The sequence below is a fragment of the Pleurodeles waltl genome, chromosome 4_2 (genome assembly GCF_031143425.1).
Source record: "Pleurodeles waltl isolate 20211129_DDA chromosome 4_2, aPleWal1.hap1.20221129, whole genome shotgun sequence".
Lineage (NCBI taxonomy): Eukaryota > Metazoa > Chordata > Amphibia > Caudata > Salamandridae > Pleurodeles > Pleurodeles waltl.
This window is the reverse complement of record NC_090443.1, coordinates 13,775,882-13,798,196: the sequence shown is the minus strand read 5'-3', so window position 1 is coordinate 13,798,196 and position 22,315 is coordinate 13,775,882. Positions and strand designations below refer to the sequence as shown.

General features: G+C 45.5%; 1 protein-coding gene across 12 annotated transcripts in view; it reads left to right on the top strand.

Moving 5' to 3' along the window:
- Positions 1 to 20,502, top strand: part of CACNA1A (calcium voltage-gated channel subunit alpha1 A) — a 1,156,221-nt gene extending 1,135,719 nt beyond the window's left edge. For 10 of the 12 annotated variants that reach the window (XM_069230415.1, XM_069230416.1, XM_069230412.1 and 7 more), the window contains 2 exons: positions 7,118 to 7,362; positions 15,284 to 20,502. In XM_069230415.1, the coding sequence (XP_069086516.1) occupies positions 7,118 to 7,362; positions 15,284 to 15,937 (899 nt within the window). In that variant the 3' untranslated portion in view covers positions 15,938 to 20,502. The remainder of the gene's footprint in view (positions 1 to 7,117; positions 7,363 to 15,283) is intronic. The other 2 variants (XM_069230414.1, XM_069230413.1) reach the window with 2 other exon arrangements.
- Positions 20,503 to 22,315: the final 1,813 nt, after the last annotated feature.

The window sequence follows — 22,315 nt, the reverse complement described above, 5'->3', positions numbered from 1 at the left end:
TCACTGAGTGAATACAGCAGGCGCCAGACTGGATCCTGAGTTTTTTTCTCTGCAATTGGCTGGTAGTTGGGGTCGAGCTCCTCCACATCCGTTCCTTCCTGTCCGGGATATGTTGTTGGGGCCGCAATATAAATGTCACACATTAACATCACTTTCTTTCTTTCCGTGCCTTCCAATGTGGATATGGAGCTCATTTCCGCATTTTCTGTTATCTTATAGAAGATTTTCCAAACATTTTTGTAGTGTGAAAGGGTGTCTCACCTCCTCTCATGACTCCAAGTTGTGCAGCAAATGCGCTCAAATGAATCCAAAGGCCATCCGGGAACACAAGGTTAAATTCTACATTGGCAAGCAGCGCTGGAAGGCTGGGAAGTCACAGTCTCATTCGAAGTCGAGGACGTGTTTTCAGACCAGAGGCCATAGCTGAGAGGTCATCATCCCTCTCCAAATCCTAAGTTGAGTCCAAGAAGAAAAACACCAGAAGTCCAAACATGGCTCTTCTTCTTTCTGCTACTCTTGGCAGGAGATGTTGCATGAACATCAGTGTTTCTCCAGCTCCCAGTCACTCACCACAGAACTGATCCTATTGTTAGTCCCATTCAGACCAAGTTCCTGGGTCCATCGATGATGCTACAGCAGACTCAAACCATCAAGGAGGCTATGTTGTGGATTTATGGTACCTGTCTGGAGCCCTCTGGCCCATCTTCAGATTCATTGGATCTGAGATGGCCTCCAGTCAGGGTACTGCAGCCAGATTCGTCCCTGCCAATAACTGTGACTCTCGACCCTACCCTGGGGCCTGTCCCTACTTTGGGTCTGATGCTCACTCCAATTCCACATATGGCCCCAAAAACCATGCCAGTTCCCATTGCATCTGACACAGGCATCAATGCCACTGGAGAAAATGAGCCCATAGTCCTTTGTGATGCAGAAGCCAATCTGCCACAACCTAGATCGAAGACGCATCTGCCTCCACCTCTTATGCAGCCCCCTTCTGTCACTAATAAGTATTTGCTACCTCACAGTTTTTCCAACCTGGAGCCACATGATGATAACGGCAATGATACATTGCAGATATATGATAAAGAGTGAGGACTGTACAGAGGGAACTGACTCATTCGCTATGGAGATGAAAAGGGAGGTAGAAGTTCTTGATCTCCAGCTTCTCTCAGTGGAGGTTACAACAAATGTACTTACTGAAGGTTCTGCAGCTAGGGCACACCTCTTCCGAATTGCTCATTCCATATAATGAGGCCCTAACCAACACCCTTTTGCGGAGCTGGGTGAAGTCAGAATCCTGCCCTCCTGTCATCAGGCAAAAATATGTGAAGGCACAGGCCAGCTCCGGGAACCCACCTTTCCTCCTGCAGGACCCTACACTAGAGTTGTATGATTCAGGGTTTCACCATTCACCTCAAGCCAAATGCATTTCCAACCACCATGCCAGACAAAGAGTCGAAACATATTGAGAAATATGGAAACAGATGCTCTGCCAGCCTTGCCTTTGGGTCCTTAAATTCGAGTTGCCTCCTGGGAAGTTACTCGAAAGCTTTGTGGCTATGATGAGAAATATCTTGCCCACAGCCCCAGATGATCTTCATGCCAAACTTTAACTAATATTTCAGGATGGCTAAGACAAGGCGAAGTACACGATCTGGAAGGGCCTGGACACCAGTGTGGTGCATAGGTGTTCAAGGTCAAGATAGCGCACTGTTGTCTTGCTTGTGGTGCTTCAAAAGAACACATGGACAAGATCCACTGGCTTCTCTAGTGAGGTCCAACAATCTCTCAAGGACATGCCATGTGATGGCACCGGTCTCTTTGGAGACAAGGCCGTCTTGGCATTAGAGCAAGACAACAGTGCGCTATCTTGACCTTGAACACCTATGCAGCAGATTCCCAAACAATGTTGCCCCTTCGAGACTTCAGAATTGGGATACAGCAGAGGCCACAACATGCTTTGCTTCTGCAAAAATAGACCTCCATGTCCTTTCGAGGATAAGTATCCGTCCAACAGTGTCCATGCCCCCAACGAAACAAACTATTCAATCTCTTGCCCCGCCACTACCACTAGTGCAGAACCCCTTTAGTTTGCCCTCAGCGGTGGACTGTCACCAAGTTGGAGGCCGAATAAGTTATTACCACCATGGGTGGCAAAGAATCACATTAGACAGAAAGTGCTTCAAGTTTTCAAATATGGGGATGCCCTGCCCTTCCAACCACCCCTCTTAACATGCCAGCCAGTCACAGCTTGCAGGGGAAAAGAGGTGGGATGGCACGTGGCGGGGGAGGGATGGAGGTTCCTGAAAAAAATAAATACTTTTTTTTAAAAACGTTCTTTCCTCGCTGCACTGCTGTGCTCCTCTGCCTCCAGTACTTGCAGGCACAGGCAGCATGAAAACAGTGTTAGGCTTGGACAGAGCACACTGACTGGTCCTCCAAGACAGAGTGGGAGCCTCTGCCTGCTCCCTCCAACCCGCCAACACAGTGCTGGGTTGGAGAGAGCCCTGTGCGCATGTGTGTTTGGCCGGCCCGAGTTGGCCGGCAAAACATACATGCGCACTGACGGGGAGTGATGTGCACTCCCCCTCCGCCCCTTTTACAATAAAACCATAATAAACACAGTTTATTATGGTTTTATTGTAAAAGGTTTGCAGCTGCTGCTGCCGGTGGGGGGGTGACCCCTGATGCCACCTATGCTTCCAGATGACCACTTATCCATTCTCCGAAAAGAAGTCCATGCTCTTTTGGGTAAGGAAGCTATAAAAAGGATGCCTGCATCAAAGGTCGAGCTGGCTGACACACGCATTCCTTTCTGGTGCTGAAGAAGGCTAAAATATTTTGTCCTATTCTCAACCTACTCCCTCTAAAATCATTCCCAAAGACAGACAAGATCAAAAGGTTCACTCTGGCCCAAGTTCTGTCTGCCATGGATCCAGACGACAGGATGGTGGCATTGGATTTGAAGGATGCCTATTTCCATTTCCCTGTCCTGCAGTTCCACAGACACTACCTCGTATATTCACAGAAGTGATGGTGGGTGCTGCCTGTCTAATGAGGTTGGTAATACCAGTTTACCCTACCTGGACAACCAGTTGCCAAAGATGTCTCAAACAGTTGTGACGCAATACTATCAAAGTACACTGTTCCGACATTTTGGATTATAACACAGCCAGTTAGGTGGGTTGTCATCTTTCAGGTTCATGGATGACGGGTAAGTTAAGAGGACCTCTACTCCAAAGAGCACGTATATTACTGCTTGGGAGTAGTAGCATCCATGTGTTCCCAAGCGGCCCGTTCCTGAAACTAGGATGGTCATCACCATTAGTGGGACATTTACTCAACATATAATCGATAAGTAGTAATAGGTCACACGAGTGAGGAGCACTCATACCTTGTTAGTGAGAGCTGTGGCACTCTTTAGGACCTGATGAATCGCCACCAGATCCGTAGGGACTAATAGGGCAAGAAACATGTCAACCGCAATTCCTGTAGTGTAGATAGTTGGTCTAATATAGAATTTGGTGTTCTTCCTCTTTCATATTTTAAGTTGAGGGAACAACCCCTCCCTCCCCCCTTTTCTTTCACATCCTTCTGTGGAAAACAATTATACATGGTATTTTCCCTTCCTGTTTTTAACTTTGACATAGCTCCCAATTAATTTTGTTTGCAATCAAATTTATCACTCTGGCACTTGTAGTCAATTTTAACTACACTCATTCTAGTCCTCCTCACATCTCACTTTTTCCCGGTAACGACAAGCAAAAGATCTCTGGCAAAAAGCCCCCTGAGGGGCCCGTCAGGCATTGCAGCGCCAGCCTGATGAGGAGCAGTGCCCAATGATGAAGCGTGTCACCTAATGGTGAGTGAGGGCACTTCCTTCTAACAAATAACAAACTAATGTGTTTTATGACCTGGTGACCCCCATCTAATTGACCATGTGGTGTCCAACAAGTCAGAACAGTGTACTTTGATAGTATTGCATTACGTTTTCGGAGGGTGTACACTGGACAGGACAGTATCTCCCTTTTCCTTCTTGTAGTTCTCAATCAGTTGCTAACCACCTCCAGATGACTGTCAACCTGTTGACACCGCTGGGGTTCCCCATCAATGTGCCAATTTTACACCTGACTCCATCACAGAGGCTGCCTTTTAATGGAGTAATCCTGGACACAGTGCTGTTTTGAGTGTTCTCTCTGGCTTAGTGAGTCCAGGATATTCATTCTATGATCCCTATATTTTAGCCCTTGACCTGAGTCTCAGTGATAGTGGCTCTGAGGCTTCTTGGCATCCTGCATCCAGCAAGTGGACCACACCAAGGTGCACATGTGGGCTTTGCAGTGGGATCCAATGTCTCAGTGGGCTCATCAGTAATGGAACTTTTCAAATTCCATTCAGGTATCATAGGAGGCTGCGAAAGATCTGCAGTGGTTGTTGCTGGATCACAACTAGAGTGGTGGCAGACCCCTCTCCCTTCTGAACCCAGAGCTAACAGTCATGACAGATGCATCGTTGCTGGGTTAGGGAGGCCATTGGGAGAGGAGGAGATCAGAAGAGTCTGGCGTCCGGTGGAAACCTGCTTTCACATCAACCTGTTGGAGTTGTGGCTGATTCGCTTGGCACTGAAGGCTTTCCTCCCGTCCATCAAGGGGGGACAGGTGCTAGTTGTTACAACAACACTACCGCCATATGGTATAACAACAAGCAGGGCACAGTGGTGTCATGTGTTCTGTGCCAAGTAGGATAATGCCTCTAGAACTGACTGAGTGATCAGGGCATCTCCCTGTGTGTACAACACCTGGCACAATCTTTAATTGTAAGCAAGGAAAAACTCAGCCAGCATTGCATAGCGGACCACAAATATCAGCTATAATCAGGGGTTGCACCTGGACATCTTCCATCATTGGAGAGAAACTTGTCTCAATCTTGTTGCCACTGGTGAGAACCGGCAGCCTCAAAACTTTTTCACATTGGAGTTCCCAAGGCAGTTCTCCCTTAAGAATGCCTATCAGTTGCAATGGAACTCGAGGCACTTGTGTGCCTTCCACCTCTGCCTGTCCTGATCAAAGGTCTGAAGAAGATCAGGAACAACCAGGCCCAAGTCATCCTAGTAGCACCAGGTTGGGCCTGGAGAGTGTGATATCCAGAACTTCTGACCATTAGCATCTGTCCTTTGATCCCTAAGTCCCTTCGGAAGGATCTTCTGTCAGAGCAACAGGGCAAGGTCCTGCACCCAAACCTATAGAACTTACACCTCCATGCTTGGTGATTGAGAGGCTACAATTGACAGCTTTTGAACTTCCTCCTGATGTAGCAAATGTTATTCTGGCAGACAGAGGTCCCTCCATCCAAACTATCTATGCAGGACACTAAGAGAAGTTTATGTGTGCTGTTCTTCTCCGCATGTGCAACCCCTGCAAGCCTAATCATCTGTCAGCCTTTATTTTTTCGCTTTCATTCGCTCAGTAAGGCCTTGCTGTGGCCACAGTTAAGGGTTGCTTATCAGCTTTATTTGCTTTTTTTATGGTTACTTGATCAGCCATCTCTGCTTACATCACCTGTTGTGATGCTTTTTACAAAGGGCTGACTCGCAGTTATCAGCTGAAACCTGGTGTGATATCCTAGTTGGATCTGAATTTGGTTCTCACATTTCAGACGTGTACTCCATTCGAGACAATGCACAGTTGTCCTCTCTGGTTACTAACCCTGAAGACATTGTACCTCATTGTGATCACTTCAGCTCATCACGAGTGAGTTAGTAGCACTCTCTGTCTAGCATCCACACACCACCTTCTTTCCGGACAAGTTAATGCTACAATCTAAGGCGGCGTTCCACCCAAAAGCTATCACACCTTTCCAAATCAGGAAGTCTGTCACTCTGGGGGTGTTCTTTGCCCCTTCTCATCCATGCAAGGAGGAAGACATTGGTAGTTTGAACCCTAAGATAGTCCTGAGCTTTGCACCAGGGACTCTCAGGGGGACTATCAGCTTTTCATTGGGTTCTCTGGGACAAGGAAAGGTGTGGCAGTGCAAAAACGGACCATTTGCAAATGGATTGTCCTTTGTATAAAAATCTGATACAAATTGGCCAAGAAACAGCCTCCAGAAGGCTTCTGGGCCAATTAAAATAGAGCCTATGCATTGGTGTGTGGAATGTCTGTATTGGGCATGTACCAGGTTACTTCGTGGGCTTCAGTCCACACACTCACAAAGTACTACTGCTTGAAAACCAGGTCCTGCAGGAGGGGCACTTTTCCTGTTCAGTCCTGCAGGATTTTGTGGTCTGAGCCATTTCACAGACCCACCACATGGGAGTTAATGCTTTGGTATTTAGTCACAAGTTGAGGAACCTACAGTTAGAAGTATCCATCAGAAGTAAAAGTTACTCACTGACCCAGCCTCCTTCCCACTCAGTGGAATGGACTACCTTGGTCCATATTAAAAAAGATTAAATTTAGCGATCTTAACATTGGCACAATTGATTATTGAAGGTCCCAGTGTCCAAAAACATGGACAGATATGAGAAACAAACTGATGTTGGCGCTAGAAGGTGGCAGTTATATTGTAACCCTGACGTCACTTCTAGGGCAGGACGGAGCCAATGTGGAGCCATATAATGACACATACTATTGCACAAGGGATTTGCTAAAAAAAAAAATTAAAAAAAAAAAAACTTGCCACTTGGGATTTTGTCCAATATGAGGAATCTGCAGTTATATAGAGTAACCACCAGAAAGGGTGTTGCTGAAGGTAGGTAACCTATTTTGTTTTTACCATTGTTTTGCCAGCAGTACATTTTGCCAAACTTTTAATATGAACTTGATGCTTGCATTGTGGCATGCCAATAAAGACAAACTTTTTTGGTAAAGATATATGTCATTCAATGTGCAGGCGGATTCACAAGTAGAATATCTCCTACTTACAAGACCTTATACTTTCTCTAATAGAAGAAAATAAAATGAGCCCTCTGATCCAAGTGGGAGCATATTTGGGCTGCAGAATCTATGTCCAAACTTTTTCATCCTATCTCCTTTACCCACTACAAATGAAGCCTCTGTGAAATTGTTTTTGTTTCTACGTTTAGTTCTAACTAGGGATTTCGTGTTTTTATTACCAGGGCTTGGAACAGACTTGAGCATCACGACGCAGTCAGGGGACCTGCCTCCCAAGGAACGAGACCAAGACCGGGGTCGGCCCAAGGACAGGAAGCACCACCACCATCACCATCACCACCATCACCACACCTCATCTGACAAGGAGCGCTACTCGCAGGAGCGGTTGGAGTACAGCCACCCGCGTTCCAGGGAGAGGCGCTGGTCTCGCTCTCCGAGTGAGGGACGAGAATGCATGCCTCATCGGCAGGTGGGTTTGGCCCCCTCTTATCCCTCTACACCTGTGGGACGACATGCCTCTGCCTCAGGACAGTCAGCGAGATAGCACCGGTGATCCGGTTCCAGGGCAAGGAGTGTTGCACATGATGCCCATTTCTGAAAAGCGTCCGGCTAGAACTTTGGATTTCAACATGGGATTGAGTTAAAGGTGCTCAAGGGCGATAGAAAAACAATGGTTGAACCATATAGGATTGACATGGGGGAGGGACGTTTAAGTGGATCAGTAGTCATTGTAGAAAAGACCGGGGAACTTCAAACAGACAGGGGTTTAAAACAGATAGGTAATTTGAAAGGGGGAGACACTTCAAAGAGGAGGGGGGCCTTTTTGACATGGTAAAAGAATTTCAACAGAGGGGCTTAATAGATTAGAGGAGAGTTTGAGCGAGTAGCTGAGAGACATCATCAGGTCGGTGCTTCCCGGAGGAGAGGCTAGGCCCTAGAGAGGAATACAGGGCACCACAGAGAAGGGCTTCAGAAAAATGGGAAGATTTCAGATAAAAGGGAAGGAGCTTCAAGAAGTGGATCTTCAAATGAGAGGGGTTTCATAGAATCAGACAAAAAAGTGGGGTGAGTCTTCTGAAATGATGCCAGAGCACCACTAAGAAGGGGAGTGGGAGTTTAGAGAAGAGGGAATTGATGTTTTGTTTACTGACAAATATCAGAACCTGGTGTCATTGAATATAATTTGCTTGTTATTCCAAAGCATTAGCTTCTTGAGTTGTCATTGCTTGATCAGTGCTTTCAGATCCTTGCTTCTCGACTTCATTGCATGTCATTTACTCAGTAATCACTGTAATACATTTCTTTGTAGGTTAGTGGCACGATAACATCAGATCTCTTTTAAGAACTTTAATTGCACAGTCTTCTCTGAGTTGGCGAGGCTAGCCACACCAACTTGCCTTTGGAGTTTAATAGCTAAACAGTGAGCTATCAGAATCTGTGATAGCAGCCATGTCTGTTTTTAGCTAGAGTCTCAGTCACCAACCGGTGAGACTTCATCAAAATCATAGGAGCTGAGTCACGTTGTGCCACCAGTGCATAAACATTGGGTGAGGCGCTGCCAAAATAAGGTGCTGTGTTCTTTGTGGATATAGAAAGGGAGTCAAATTCTTGCAGTGGCTATAGTAATTGGTCGAGATTAGATGCCCCATTAATATCCCAAAATATGTCTTGTCACAGGTTTGGGATGATAGTTTGAGATTGTATACGCTGAATCACAGTGTTTAACATATGAATTTTAATTGTTAAAGAATGGCGGCACTGGCAAGAGAAAATGTTGAGAAATCATTTAGAGTTTGATGGACCAGGACATGTGCCAAAATGTGGCAGGCATCCCGTGTGCTGAGTTTAGAGTGGCATTAACATTAGTTCTTTTATAATGCGGCATTCCAGGCATCCACCCTTTTTGGCAGATGTCCCACATCTGTCAAACTTTAAATAAACCATTGTGTAAGTACCAAGGCTTTTAAGAAATGTTAAAGTTACATTGTGTTACTTGTGAATGGTGCATATTGTAGACTGGAGGAACTGCTGAGATCAAAATAATGTTTTTATGACTGACGTTGTTGTTCTGAGCAGTAGTGTAATTATTCCATGGTTTCCTTTATTACATGGTAGTAGAAACTGTTTCAGGTTAGTCTACAACTAGCTCTCATTACATATCTGTTGGGTTCTCTGTACTGTAAAAGTTCCTTGTTCTTTGAGGCCCAGCACTGTCCGCCATTAAGAGCAGGTTTTACTGTTGTAACTTTTATAAGCAAACTGGGTTTGTCCAGTTGCTGTCTTTCATCAGAGAATTCCACTTCAGCACAGGAAGATCGGGTAGGCGAGTTATTGCAGTGAAATCCAGTAGCCTATCTCCAACTTAAGATATGCACTCTTTTTAGTGATTCCTACTCAAGAAGTGTATGAACAGAAGCATATAGGCATTGCCCTTGGGACTTTCAGATTTAGGCCCACTCTGTTGTGAGAATTAGCTTTTGTTTTAAGAACAAAGATGAGAGCAGATTTCTTTAGCTGAGAAGTTGCACTGGATCTGTTTCAAACTTTCAGGAAGACAATGTGTGACTGGCGACGCTGCTCAGATTGGCTTTTTGGTAAATGTTTGATTATTTTGAGAGTTCATGTGAGATACAGAGTGGGCTACTAATGCTGAGGCAAGTTGAGATGACTCTAGGCCACAGACGCAAGGTTTCTTCAGCCACGAGGTAACACTGTGCGTTTGTCAAAGGCTTCTAATTGTTAGTATTTGGGGCAGTGCAGGATTTAAATAGTGGCCAGATGATCAAACAATCTTGAACCACAGTGTCTCCAAATCCACAGGAGTGACATAGGTTCTTGAGCTATTTAAGGACACTCTGCCCAAGTCACCTGGTTGAGTAATTGTTAACAGCACTAATTGACGCAGAGGGGCTGTATTTTCTGATAGAAGGTGAAGCTTACATACTGACCCAAGTCACGGTGTGACGGCCATTTTAAATGAGAATTGGTATACAGCCCCAAGCACTGCGTCTGTTGCCATTATGCATTTCAGATGTTAATTTAGGTTCAATGAGTAACTGAACTGAGGCCAATTCAAAAGGAAATGATTTCACTAGGTTTACCTTTTGCAGAGCTTGTAGCTTGGCACCCAAATTAGTGAAAGTAAGATTTTCCATTAAAATCATTGGCTTCAGAGTTTTCCCCGAAGCCAAGGTTTGCAAAAAAAGAGGGAATCACAGGCAAATTCCCTCCATTCCAGGACACTGACTGATCCATTGGCATAGAATGCTACTGCTATGTTGGTTGGTGGCCAAGTTTGAGCACCACACTATATTTGAAAAATACTATGCCTTTAAGCATAATTAGGTAACAAATACGGTTCAGAATAGTGTGTTCCTTCATTGCGCTAATGAGGCTCCCTTTTAATAATAAACACATATCATTGTTTTATTTTTATTCCATGTTCTTTACCCTATCTTGCGTTGACTTTTATGAGCAAAACCATTCTAGAAATGCTTAAAATGAAATGTGCTTATACTTGTGCTTATATATGCTATCGCTGCAAACCAGAGATCCAGAAGTGGTCTGAGCAATGCATGAAAACCCAGGGGAGACATGTGAACCACACTGTGATATGTGTCTGGTACCAGTGTTAGTGCTAATGATTTGATGGTGGGACCATGGGTAGAATGGAAGTTAGCTGCTCTTTTCAACATTGTTGAGACAGTAACCCCAGCCCACCCTGTTCTCTTAGTGCAGTGAAACATAGGGAAAGAAAATTCACAGGAATGTGTTGCAACCAGACAAGCACAGGAAGCTCCACAATTTGTAGTAGTATCTGTGAATTACCCTTCCTCTCATTACTTGCTCTTGCTTTTAGCAAGGACCCATATTTAGACGACAAGCAATTAAAAGTGGTTAGCACTCCCCAAAGAGGGTGTTAATAGCTGTTAAAGCTGAGGGAAGTAACTCTTCAGTATCTTTACAATAGCAAACAAATTATTGGTGAAATGTTGATATATTGGAGGAGGTTCAGAATGTGCCCATTAGATTTTTGGATCTTTCAGAACAGAGTTAATCCAAAGAAGGCATGCTGTGCTTAGCTCTAAAGCTAATCAACTCTTATTTTTGTTAAAGATTCGTTATAGTTTGTCACTTGATACAGTCCACATAAAGCCTAGAATATAAACCTTTAAAAACCGAAGATATCTACTTGCCTCACTTCCTAACCTACAGCTAACCACCAGCTAAGAGATAATATGTTATTACTCATTCACATTCAGCTATCAACATAAAGGCCCGCCTCACGTCTTGTTTTTACTCTTACTTTTTAACTAAGAGGAAATACTTCATTCCTGGTTCACATGACTCTGTCAGCTAAGAGACTCGAACTCACTTCTGGAGCCAGCTCTGCTACTTTAGTGAAATTCCCTGCCTTACATATTGTTACAACTCTACCACCCAACTAAGAGACAACACTTCAGTTCTTGTTCCAACCCTGAAGCCTCCCTTCACTTCTCGTTTCAACTATCACACCCAATAGGCCACACATTAGACTTCTTGTTTTGTCAACCCCACTTATGTTGTCAGAGATCATTAATTAACGCCTGATGGACCTATTCATGTTTTGAAGGTCCCAGACACAATCTGGACCCAAGGTATCAGACATCTCTCTGCAAAATGTTTCCTAAAGCTCCTCAGTTATACTCAGATAATACCAAAGGGGCCCATAATACTGCCAGGAACAAATAAAAAATGCTGTGCTCTGGTCTTGCACAGAATTTCCACATTTCCACTAATACCAAATGAAGGGTATTTAGAGTCCAATTTATAGCATATCTAGTGGAGCCTTCATGCCACACAAACCATATGCTAAGAAAACCAGAGTCCTTTCTAAACCTTAGCTGTAGAGCAAAAAGCCTACTCGAGTTATACTCGGTTAACCCAGGCACCCTACTTCAACCTTACCCAGCGGAACTAGCATGCTTCTTGAATCATACCCAAGGGAGGATCCAAACAACTACACCCAAAGGAATTAGAATCACACTCTTAACCAGTGGGGCTGAATTAATACTTGAACAATGCTTAAATGAGCTTGAACTCACACCATACCCAATCGAGCTGAAACTGCACCAGAACCAAACACATGTGATATAAAATCCAGCACAAACAATGATGAGTGCAGCTAGACCTTTATAAAATCACATCTAAAGAATTCAACACTCTGTTCAAATCATAACCAAGGGACTCAGAATCCTATTCTAACCTTCCCAAAAGGGGCTAAAACTCCATAAGCAATGGCGCTAGAACCATACTTTAACCAAACACAATGTCTCTCATTACAAACTTCTCAGAATATGGTGGGGTATTTACAATATGTGGCAAATACCATTACTCCAGAGTAAGGTATTTACAACATGTGGTAAACTCCAGCTATCCTGAACTTTTAAAAGAAAGTGGGGCGTTACATGTAGAATTATTTAAAAATGAATTTAAGATGTTTCACTTATTTCCCATGCTTTTCACTTGATACATTTCAGCAGCTTTGACCTTACGGAATGTATTAGAGAAAATATGTGAGTATGTGATAATTATTACATGCACGCTGTTTAAACAGGTATCTGAATTCAGCCCTTAACTCGTAAGTCCTAAAATCCACTGCAATCCATGATCATTAGTTCTGTAACTGTATACAAATCATACCATAGGGGTCCTGCACCCTACTCAAACCACACCCAAGAAAAATTGACACCTACTCAAACCAAAACCTAGGGAGTTAGAATTTCACTCAGCCACACCCAAGGAAGCTTAAAACCCTACTCAAACCTTATCCAAAGAGTCCTAGATGTTCAGTTAGATTGTTTCCAATATAAACCAGCCTGTTTCTCTGTAATTTCTGTTAGTTGCACACTAACTGGAAGAACCAAAAGTAGGAAATCTCTGTATTTCGTGATGCCTCCCTCAAACCAAAATGGGAATGGGGAGCGGGAGAGTGTTCAGTGGAGAGCCTTTCTTGTGTAATAGGAGTAAGCAGAAGGTAGATATGTAATTAAACAATGCTGGCCAGAGTGGTGTCCAGAGCAGCTCTCTTCCAGACCTATCCATGCTCCTCTTCATCTCACACCTGTCACACACCACCTGCCACTCCATCCCCACCAGAGATTCTCCAATGATTTCTCATTAACAAACCTTGCACCTCCTGCCCTGGTTAACACTTTCTCTCATGCCTCGTCCACTAGATTACAATTCCTAACAATGTACATACTCCTGCATTACTCTTTCAAACCAAGCCTCTTCCCTTACATGTCCTCCTGGTCCCTTAAACTCCTATCCACCTCTCTACATTGGCTTCTGCTCTCCTGAATTGACTACATTCTATCTTCGACAAGTAGCATGCACCCTTATTGACCCACCTGTTCTTCAACTTTCCCCACCTACTTTAAAAAGTCTGCATGCTCAGCTAGCTGCATGCCTCTTCCCCTAGCGTCCCCTGCCTGCTCTTCTTTATTACCATGCCTGTGTCCTGAATTCCTCACCCCTCCTGAAACCTGTCTTCTCCCCAGACCCCATCTACTCTAATTCCTGTCTATTTCTCTAGATCTCTACCCCCTTTCCTAGCTTCCTGTCTGCTATCACAGCGATCTCTCCTTCTGCTCTGAGGGCCATATTTACAAGGCCCATGGTAGAGGTCTGTGCAGCAAGAGTCTTGCTGTGCTGCCCTGCGCCTTCGGGAAAGAGCAGAAATGCCCCCTGTCTAGAAGACACAGTGCATTCAAGTACTATCCCCCTGCGCTGGTGCTCAAATTGCTGCCGTGCACCAACGCAGGCACCCTTGCACCATGGTGCAAGGGTGTCTGCGTTGTGGGGATGATTCTTTTTGTGCAGGAAGAGATACCTTCCTGCACAAAAACAATCAATGGAGGTGATTTCCTCCTTCTATGTGTGCTGCAGAATGCAGCACATGTAGAAAGAGGAACAAGCAGGGAAAAATAAAGATATTTCTCCCCATTGCATCACTTGTACGCTACCCCTGCAGTGGCATAGTCTTTTGACGCATTCCCAGGTTTACAAAACCTTGTAAATCTGGGAATGCGTCAAAATCCATGGATGTTGCATGAGAATACTCATGCAACACTCATGGAAACGCCTCCCTGATGCAAGGAAAGGCAATACATCGACTTGTGCTGCGTTGCCTTACTCCATATCTACAAGGCCATGTAAAGTCACATGAAACAGCATTGGGCGGCCTTGTAGATATGGGTCAGCAGCTTTCGCCACTGGTGCGTCACAAAAAGTGATGCACCGGTGCTGCAGGCCACCTGTAAATATGGGCTTTGATCTCTAATCTGCTCCCATAAAATCCAGCTTGCTGCCCTTCATCCATCCAGCCTCCTCCCCCAGATCGCCAGCCTGTTTACCTAGATTCCCAAACTGTTCCTTTCAATCTCTGTCTACTCTCCTTGATATCTGCATGTTTACAGTAAGCTCTTGCCTGCTCTCCCACATTTCCAAACCACTCTCTTGCATCTCCAACCTGCTTCTCTAGATTTCAGCCTGCTCTCCTAGGCCTCTCAACATTTATCCATGGCCATCCCATCCTTCCCTATGCCTTCCACCTATTTTATTGCATTATTCATCAGCTACTGTTTATCTACCTGCACTTCTTTGGAACCTGCAACTTCTTCCTAGACCTCAGATCTCCTCTACACTCGCCCCATGGTTTCATGGGTGCAACACATGCTGCCCTAGACTTTTCAACTGCTGCCCTAAATGTACAATTTCTTATCCTAGAGCCCACCTGCTCTCATGAGTCATCTGCTTGCTCAGCTAGTTCCTTCACCTGTTCCCAATGACCCTCACCTTTTGCCTCAGATTATTAGCTGGCCCGTCCTCATCTCCCACCTTCCCTTCTATAGATTCATTGCCTGATCCCCTGGATGACTTGCCTGCTTCCATCAATTCCATGCCTGCTCCACTATACACTCTGCCTGCTTTCCTCTGATCATACTTAAACAACAGCTGCCACTTGATTCCTCCAAATTACTTGTCTTACTCTGAGTCCCATGCACCCCATGCTCTCGGTACTCCTGCTGAAATCCACCCCGTTATTTATTTATTTTCTTTCTTTCAAAGCGTGTCAGTAATTTTAGAATTTTTTGCTATTTAAACCCCAAAACTTACAAAACTCCATTTCTCATTTCTCTTCCCGCTTTCCTTTGTTTCTTTCCTCTTGTATTTTTTTGTGGCTGTTGCTTTTTTTCCATTAAAACCTATGATTTGCTTTTGTTTTTTGTTTCTGTTTGCTTATCCTGGTTTGGCTTCCTTTCTTCTATCTTCCTTCCGTCTCTTCCTGCTTGATTTTTTTCTTGTATATTTTTTTTTTGATTTCCTTTGTTTCAATTTTCGTGTAGGGCAGTAGTTCCGTGAGTGGCAGCCCAGTCCTCTCGACATCAGGCACCAGCACTCCGAGGCGTGGCGGACGCAGACAACTGCCTCAGATCCCAGCCACGCCCCGGCCACGTGTCTCCTATTCCCCTGTGGTCCGCAAGGCCATGAACACCGTCTCGCAACAAAAGCAATCAGTGCGCCCCTGTCGAATGTCCACCCCCGTGCCGCGGAGATACCCACCCCTGTCCACTGAGCTTTCAGCCGGAGAGCGCCTGGGCGGCAGTCGATCACCCAGACTGGAGAGGCACTCAGTGCCACGAAACGATTCCCCTCGGACATCCCGTCATGCCAGCAGCAGGTGGTCAGCTCCAAGTTCACGCACATCCGACTCACATCCGGGATCCCGGCACAGTGGCTACTACCGGAGCTCAGACTATGACGAGCCGAGTGAAGACACATTTACCTATGAGACAGCCAGTGCCCCCAGCTCTGGGCGGTCGCCAAGGACTTCCCGGGTGGGTGCTCCAGCCTGTGGGTCACCTTCCCGGCACGGGCGGCGGGTACCAAATGGCTTCTACCCCCCTTCGACTCATGGACCTGCCAAGTCGAGAGGATCTGACTCCCGCAAAGGAATGCATGAACCCTGTAGTGAGACAGATGAAGATGACTGGTGCTAACCTGCAAGCTGTTTTACAAAAAAACTTAAAAAAAGAAGAAAAAAAAAAGAAATGAAAAATATTAACTTACGAACACAATTAAACAACTATTTGCCAAGCAAATGAGGAGTGGGAGGGGGTGCGGGGAAGGGTTCAGTTGAATTCCAAACAAAAACAAACAGTTTTGAAGGCTTTTGACTTTTTAGGTTGTTTTTCTTTTTGGTTGTTTTTTTTCAGTGGGAGGGAAGGGGGATTTTGGGAGTAGGGACTGAAGCATGTTCATTCTTCACAAGGACAAGCTGGGGCACTTATTGAGCACTCAGGAGTGACATATAATGTCCCCTACTCCCCCATGTCCCATAGAATGCAGTGTTTCTATGCCCCTCTGAGGGCAAGGGGATGAGGTAGTTGTCTTGGGAAATATCACCATGTCCAATTGGTTCCAAAAGAATAAGAACTTTAGGGGAAGTTCAAATGAATGCAAAAAAACCACAGAAACAGGAACTGGGGGTGGGTTGCTTATATTGATGAGTTTTATCATCTGTGTTCACCTGGCCCGACGGTTACTTTGAAAGTTGTAACCGGCAATTTCTGTGGTGCAAGGCTGCATATAGCCACAAATACCTTCTAACAATACACACACACCGGCACACATGCACACACACATACAAATAATGACAGAAAACACCCGGAGTGCTCGCTGGTACAAAACCCTACTATTACTGCCTGCCAAGAAAAAAAAGAAACTTGCAAAAAAAATTTAAACAAAAAAACAAAAAAAAAAACAAAAAAATAAGAATGGAGAAAAGAAGTGCGCTTCTTCTAACGATCCGTCCTGCTTGAGAAATTGTTTTGCTTCTATTTCCTTTTCCCTACTTTGTTTGAAACTGTGGGATTGGGACTGTGAAATAACTGCATGAAAATTAAAAAAAAAAATAAAAAAATAATTTTAAAAAAAGGACACGTTGATTGAAATGTTCTTAAACCATGTTATAGGTGTTCATTCTCTCTCTCTCCAGGAAAACACACCAACACGTTTATTATGTCCTTCCAACTAAAAATGCAACCTGTTGTCAGGATTGGATTCTGAGTGCAGATATTTAACCTTTTTCTTTAGAAACAAAGATGAAGAAAAAATAAATCTTCCCAAAAAGCAAAATTTCTCCGGAAAGCCACCGTATGAAAATGTGTTTTAGCCTTCTCTTGTGGAAATTCTTCACTCCTTTGTTCCCGTATGCAAACCATCACTGGTAGAATGTCTTCACAAATTTAAACTTGGATTTTACTTTAGTACCTTTAAAGGGGACAGGCACGAGGGGCTCATTACGAGTTTGGCGGTCGGACGAGCCGACTGCTAAACTCGCAGGGATGAGGCGGCCATCACCCCTGCTGCCTCACCCACGTCATAGTAAAATGTTCCCATCGGGCGGACCGGCAGGAACATCGTATTATGACGTTCCCGCTGGTTAGCCAAGCGGGAACAGTGCTATGGTATTGGTTTCGGCTCCCTTAAGGGAGCTGAGGTCAGTACTATAGCACAACAGCACCCTCAGAATACGCACCGTCTTCAAGTGCAGGCATGTGCAGGAGTGCAGCAGGTGAGATGGATGAACAGAGTGGCATACTCAAGGGATCTAAAAGACTTTCTGTAAACCTTTCAATTCACCAGCTAATGAAGGGTGCCCTGGCACCTGAAAAATCCAGAAGCCGCCAAACCTCACATTCATTTGACCCCATCACTCACTATAGTGAGGTTTATGAAGGGACTCCTGATGCTGCACACAGACTAAGGAGGAACAGCCTCAAGGAGCAACGTGTTCCTGTAATAACTCTGGTTTATGAATAACACAGTTAATCTTGCTAAGACATGGAAAATGAATCACAAAGTTTGTTGAGGATCTTGCATAGTCAACCACTGTTTTTAGCCAATGCACTAACCCAGTGCAGGCTTCCAATAAAGGCTAGCCAATTTCTTATGTGATTCCTTGACTTAATTGTGCTATTCAACCTAATACCTATGTACTACTGTTTGCCAAAATAAAAGTAGGAGATTCCAATAGAGGCTGAAGACTGCCTCTATGAGAACAACATAATGTGCACAAATGGATTTTCTGATGGCTACTTCTACCTGCAGATTATCCTCTTGAATATTCTCCCAGGCATCAGACCAGTTCAGAAACTTTTCTTCCATAGTTCTTCCTCGATAGTAGGAGGCTCTATTTCCATTTGATGCTGAACGGTACTTCCCTGTGATGTTACTGACCACACATATCCCCCAGTGTTGTACCAACATCAATTCCCTTTTCTCCACGTGTTTCTGGTGCTCAATTCTCCTCAGTAAATTCTCTCTACGTACAACAACTTATCACCTTCCAAATGGCCAGGGTTCAAACTTTGGCCAGGATTCAAACTTTGTAGTTGCCTATTACCAACCCCCACATCATCTGCCTGTGGTGCTAGAGTTTCGATCACAGTGCTAAAGCCTGTGAGTCTTGTCAAAGCATGACCCCAGGGCCATTAAAGAGCAGAAAGCCAAATGGCAATGGCCATGGGCAAGAGAGGTAGGCCAAGATGAAGGCCCTACTACAGGTCCCCATGTCATCAAAGTCAGGGTCCTCCCACAAGAGACACAAAAAGAAGAAAAGTGATGGAAGCAAGCACAAGCAAAGTAAGTTGCAGAGACCCCTCTTGGACTCCCTTTCTCAGAGCCAGAGCTGGTTGACGCCCCACTGCCACAGGAGCCAGTGACACTGGTGCTGCTGCTGCTGCATAAGGCTTCAGTGCCACAGCTGTACCAGGACTTCCTCCCTGCCCAGGGTGTTATCCAGAGCCATTCCTCAGCACCATGTGTGAAGTCTTCAGACATGCTATGGTCCCCTGGGGAGTGCCCTTGATCCCTTTAGGATATATAAGGATTCCATTTGAATTCAGCTAGGCAGGTCTCCCCTCTGCTCCTTTTCCCATTTTCTGTCTCTCCAGATGGTGCAGTTGACATGACCCTTGTTACCAATGTCTATTCCATCAAGAGCTTCTCCACCTGTGGTGCCACCGACGGCGACTCCTGTGGTAACGTTGCCAGTGTTGGTGACTGCTTCAAAACTATCCTCTTCAGGGTCTTGGCCTCTAGCACCAGTACATAGATCCAGAGGGGAGGCACAACACTTACTAGAAAATAGATAATTTCAGCAACATCCCTCTCTTTATGATTTATTTGGTACTGACCTTTGACAAAAAGATCCTCAGGATCAATTACAACAATTCTAGGGCCTGGTGGAGACCACTGACAATTGCAGTTCTCCTTCTTGGACCCATCTGTTTTTCTTCTACCTGGAGCATTCTTTTTCCATTCCATCATGAGAAAGGCTTCAATAGCCTTATATGTTTCCTTACCCTTATATGTTTCCTTGCCCACCGAATGCACTGGCTTTAAACTGTTCTTGATGGCTGTATTGGGAAATAAATACAAAATTCAACAAAGGACACCTTGGGAGGGGGTTGATGGAGGGGAAAGGGCAAGGGACTCTAGGCTTATGGGGAGTCAAGCTCTTCTTGACCTACTCCGAACCACTCTGATTGGCAAATCAGTTATCCTGCACTGTACTGGACTTATCACTCGTCTACTTCAGCATTGTTTACACCAGTTTTGCAATGAAGATGTATTGTTTGATAGTAATTGACCTAACAGACCTTGAAATGCTATAATCTTGTGAAATCAGACTTGTGCCTTGTTCAGTTGTTTGTCAATGCAAAACATAATAAAATGTTCTGGGAAACAATCATGAGAAAGTCTTCAGACATTACTGAAATTTAGGGTAGTTAAAGCAAACATTCTCACAGACGTTCTCCAGCTTTCTGTCCATATTTCTCAGCCACCTCTTCCATTGAATAAGGTCCTCCCAGATCGTGTCCTGGCTACAAGGACCAAATCATCCTCATCCCCTGCAGTGAACGGATCCATTGCCAGGAGATATAGGCCTTCACTGGGTGATACATCCCTTTTATCAGAGCACCTTTCTCCAGAAAGCCTTGTTATTCAGGCCTCACCATCGTCCAGACTCACACTTGGTAATCTTCCATTGCTCCAGTGGATAGACAATCAAAAATGATAGAAGCTTGGGCCAAGAAAGTATTTGCAGTAGGACGTCTGTCTCTAAAACCTGGGAATGCCACATGTTTGCATGGGCGCTATGTGTACACACTCTGGTGTACAGTAAGGACAATAATACCTAATCTCCCCCAGGAAGTACAGGTACACTTTCAAGACTAGTCTTGATAACCAGGCAGCATCAGAGCAAATAATTCAATCTGACCGGATATGGCTGATTCAGTCACAAGGTCTGTGGGGACATCCGTCACTGTTAGGAGACATGCCTGGCTAAGAACTGCTGGATTTCCACCAAACTGCCCTTGCTCAACAACAGTCCCAGAAATCCATACTGTGACAATAAAGAGGTTGTGGTAAGGGTAGAAGTCTTTCATCCGTAAGACAGTCACTCCTTCCTCCTCCTCTCCAGTTACTACAGGGAAGCAGTTCTAGTTCTCCCGTGTCAGTCTATTTGAAGTCACTGGGGTGGCTAGGCTTCCTTTTTTCTCAGGCTTGGAAGTCCATGACTGCGGACCAGTGGGTAGTACAAAATATGATAAAGGGGAATACTATGGGGGTGATTCTGACCCCGGCGGTCTTAGACCGCCGGGGCCAGGGTCGGCGGGAGCACCGCCGACTGACCGGCGGTGCCCCGCAGGGCATTCTGACCGCGGCGGTAAAGCCGCGGTCAGACCGGCAACACTGGCGGGCTCCCGCCAGTGTATCGCTGCCCTGTTGAATCCTCCAAGCTGCGCCGCCGAGGGGATTCGACCCCCCCTACTGCCATCCAGTTCCCGGCGGTCCGCCCGCCGGGAACCGGATGGCGGTAGGGGGGGTCGCGGGGCCCCTGGGGGCCCCTGCAGTGCCCATGCCATTGGCATGGGCACTGCAGGGGCCCCCGTAAGAGGGCCCCTACAAGTATTTCACTGTCTGCTTGGCAGACAGTGAAATACGCGACGGGTGCAAATGCACCCGTCGCACCTTCCCACTCCGCCGGCTCGATTACGAGCCGGCATCCTCGTGGGAAGGGAGTTTTTCCCTGGGCTGGCGGGCGGTCTTTTGGAGACCGCCCGCCAGCCCAGGGATAAACTCATAATACCCTCCGCGGTCTTCTGACCGCGGAGCGGTATAATGGGGGCGGAATTCTGGCGGGCGGCCTCCGCCGCCCGCCAGAATCAGAATCACCCCCTATATCCTTCCAACCATCTTTTCCCTGGGATCCTTCTCCTTCCATGGACCATTTGCACACACACTTGTTCCTGCTGCAGAAAGAGGTGTTAATCTTGCTTCAAAAAGGAGGTATGGAGTTGGTGCCAGAGCAGAAGATCAGTCAAGGTTGTTACTCTTGTTACATCCTTGTTCCAAAGAAAGATGGCAGTCTCCTTCCGATCCTGGACCTCAGAGGTTTGAACTTGCACCTGTGCATGAAGAAGTTCAATATGCTGTCCCTTGCCCACACTCTTTTGGCACTTGCGATATGAGACTTACAGGACGCATATATCTATATCTCGATGTTAGAAATGAGTCTCTGGTTGGCACTCAGTTTGCACTCTGTCAAAGCAGGAACCCTCACTCTAGTCAGGGCAAAGGAGATATACACTTAAGATAACCCCTGCTCACCCCCTTCATAGCTTGGCACAAGCAGTCAGGCTTATCTTCAAGGCAATGTGTAAAGTATCTGTGCCAACACACACAGTAATACATTGAAAACACTAGAAAATGGACACCACACCAGTTTGGAAAAATAGGGAATATTTATCTAAATCAAACAAGACCAAAACGACAGATATCCAACATATACAAGTCAAAATATGAATTTTCAAAAGAATAAGAGTTGTACTCCAAAGAAAATAATGGAAATGTTGATTTTACACAAAGTAACTGGTTTGCGTCAAAAATAAAGCTGCACGGGTGAGCGTGCATCAGAAAAGTCAGCAATGTGTTGATTCCTTACTCTCAAGTGAGGCCCTGCGTCGTTCCTTCTCTGGTTGGGTCAGCGATGCGTTGTTTTTCTTTCCCGCAAGAGAGCGATGCGTCGATTTCCGGACAGGCACCTCTGGTCCGTGCAGGCCTGCGTTGATTTTGATGCCCAGTGATGATGCGTGAGAAATTCAGTTGCACAGTGTTAGAAAACCAAGCTGCATGGGGTTTGTGTCGTTATCAGCAGCCTCAAAATGGGTGCGATGTGTCAATCTCCCAGCCGCGATGCAGGTGGAGCTTTGATTTTCACCACGAAGTGGGTGGCGTGTCGTTTTTCAGCCACGTTGTAGGTAGTGCGTAGAAATTTTTCCCTGCACGGTGTTCTGTGTGTGGAT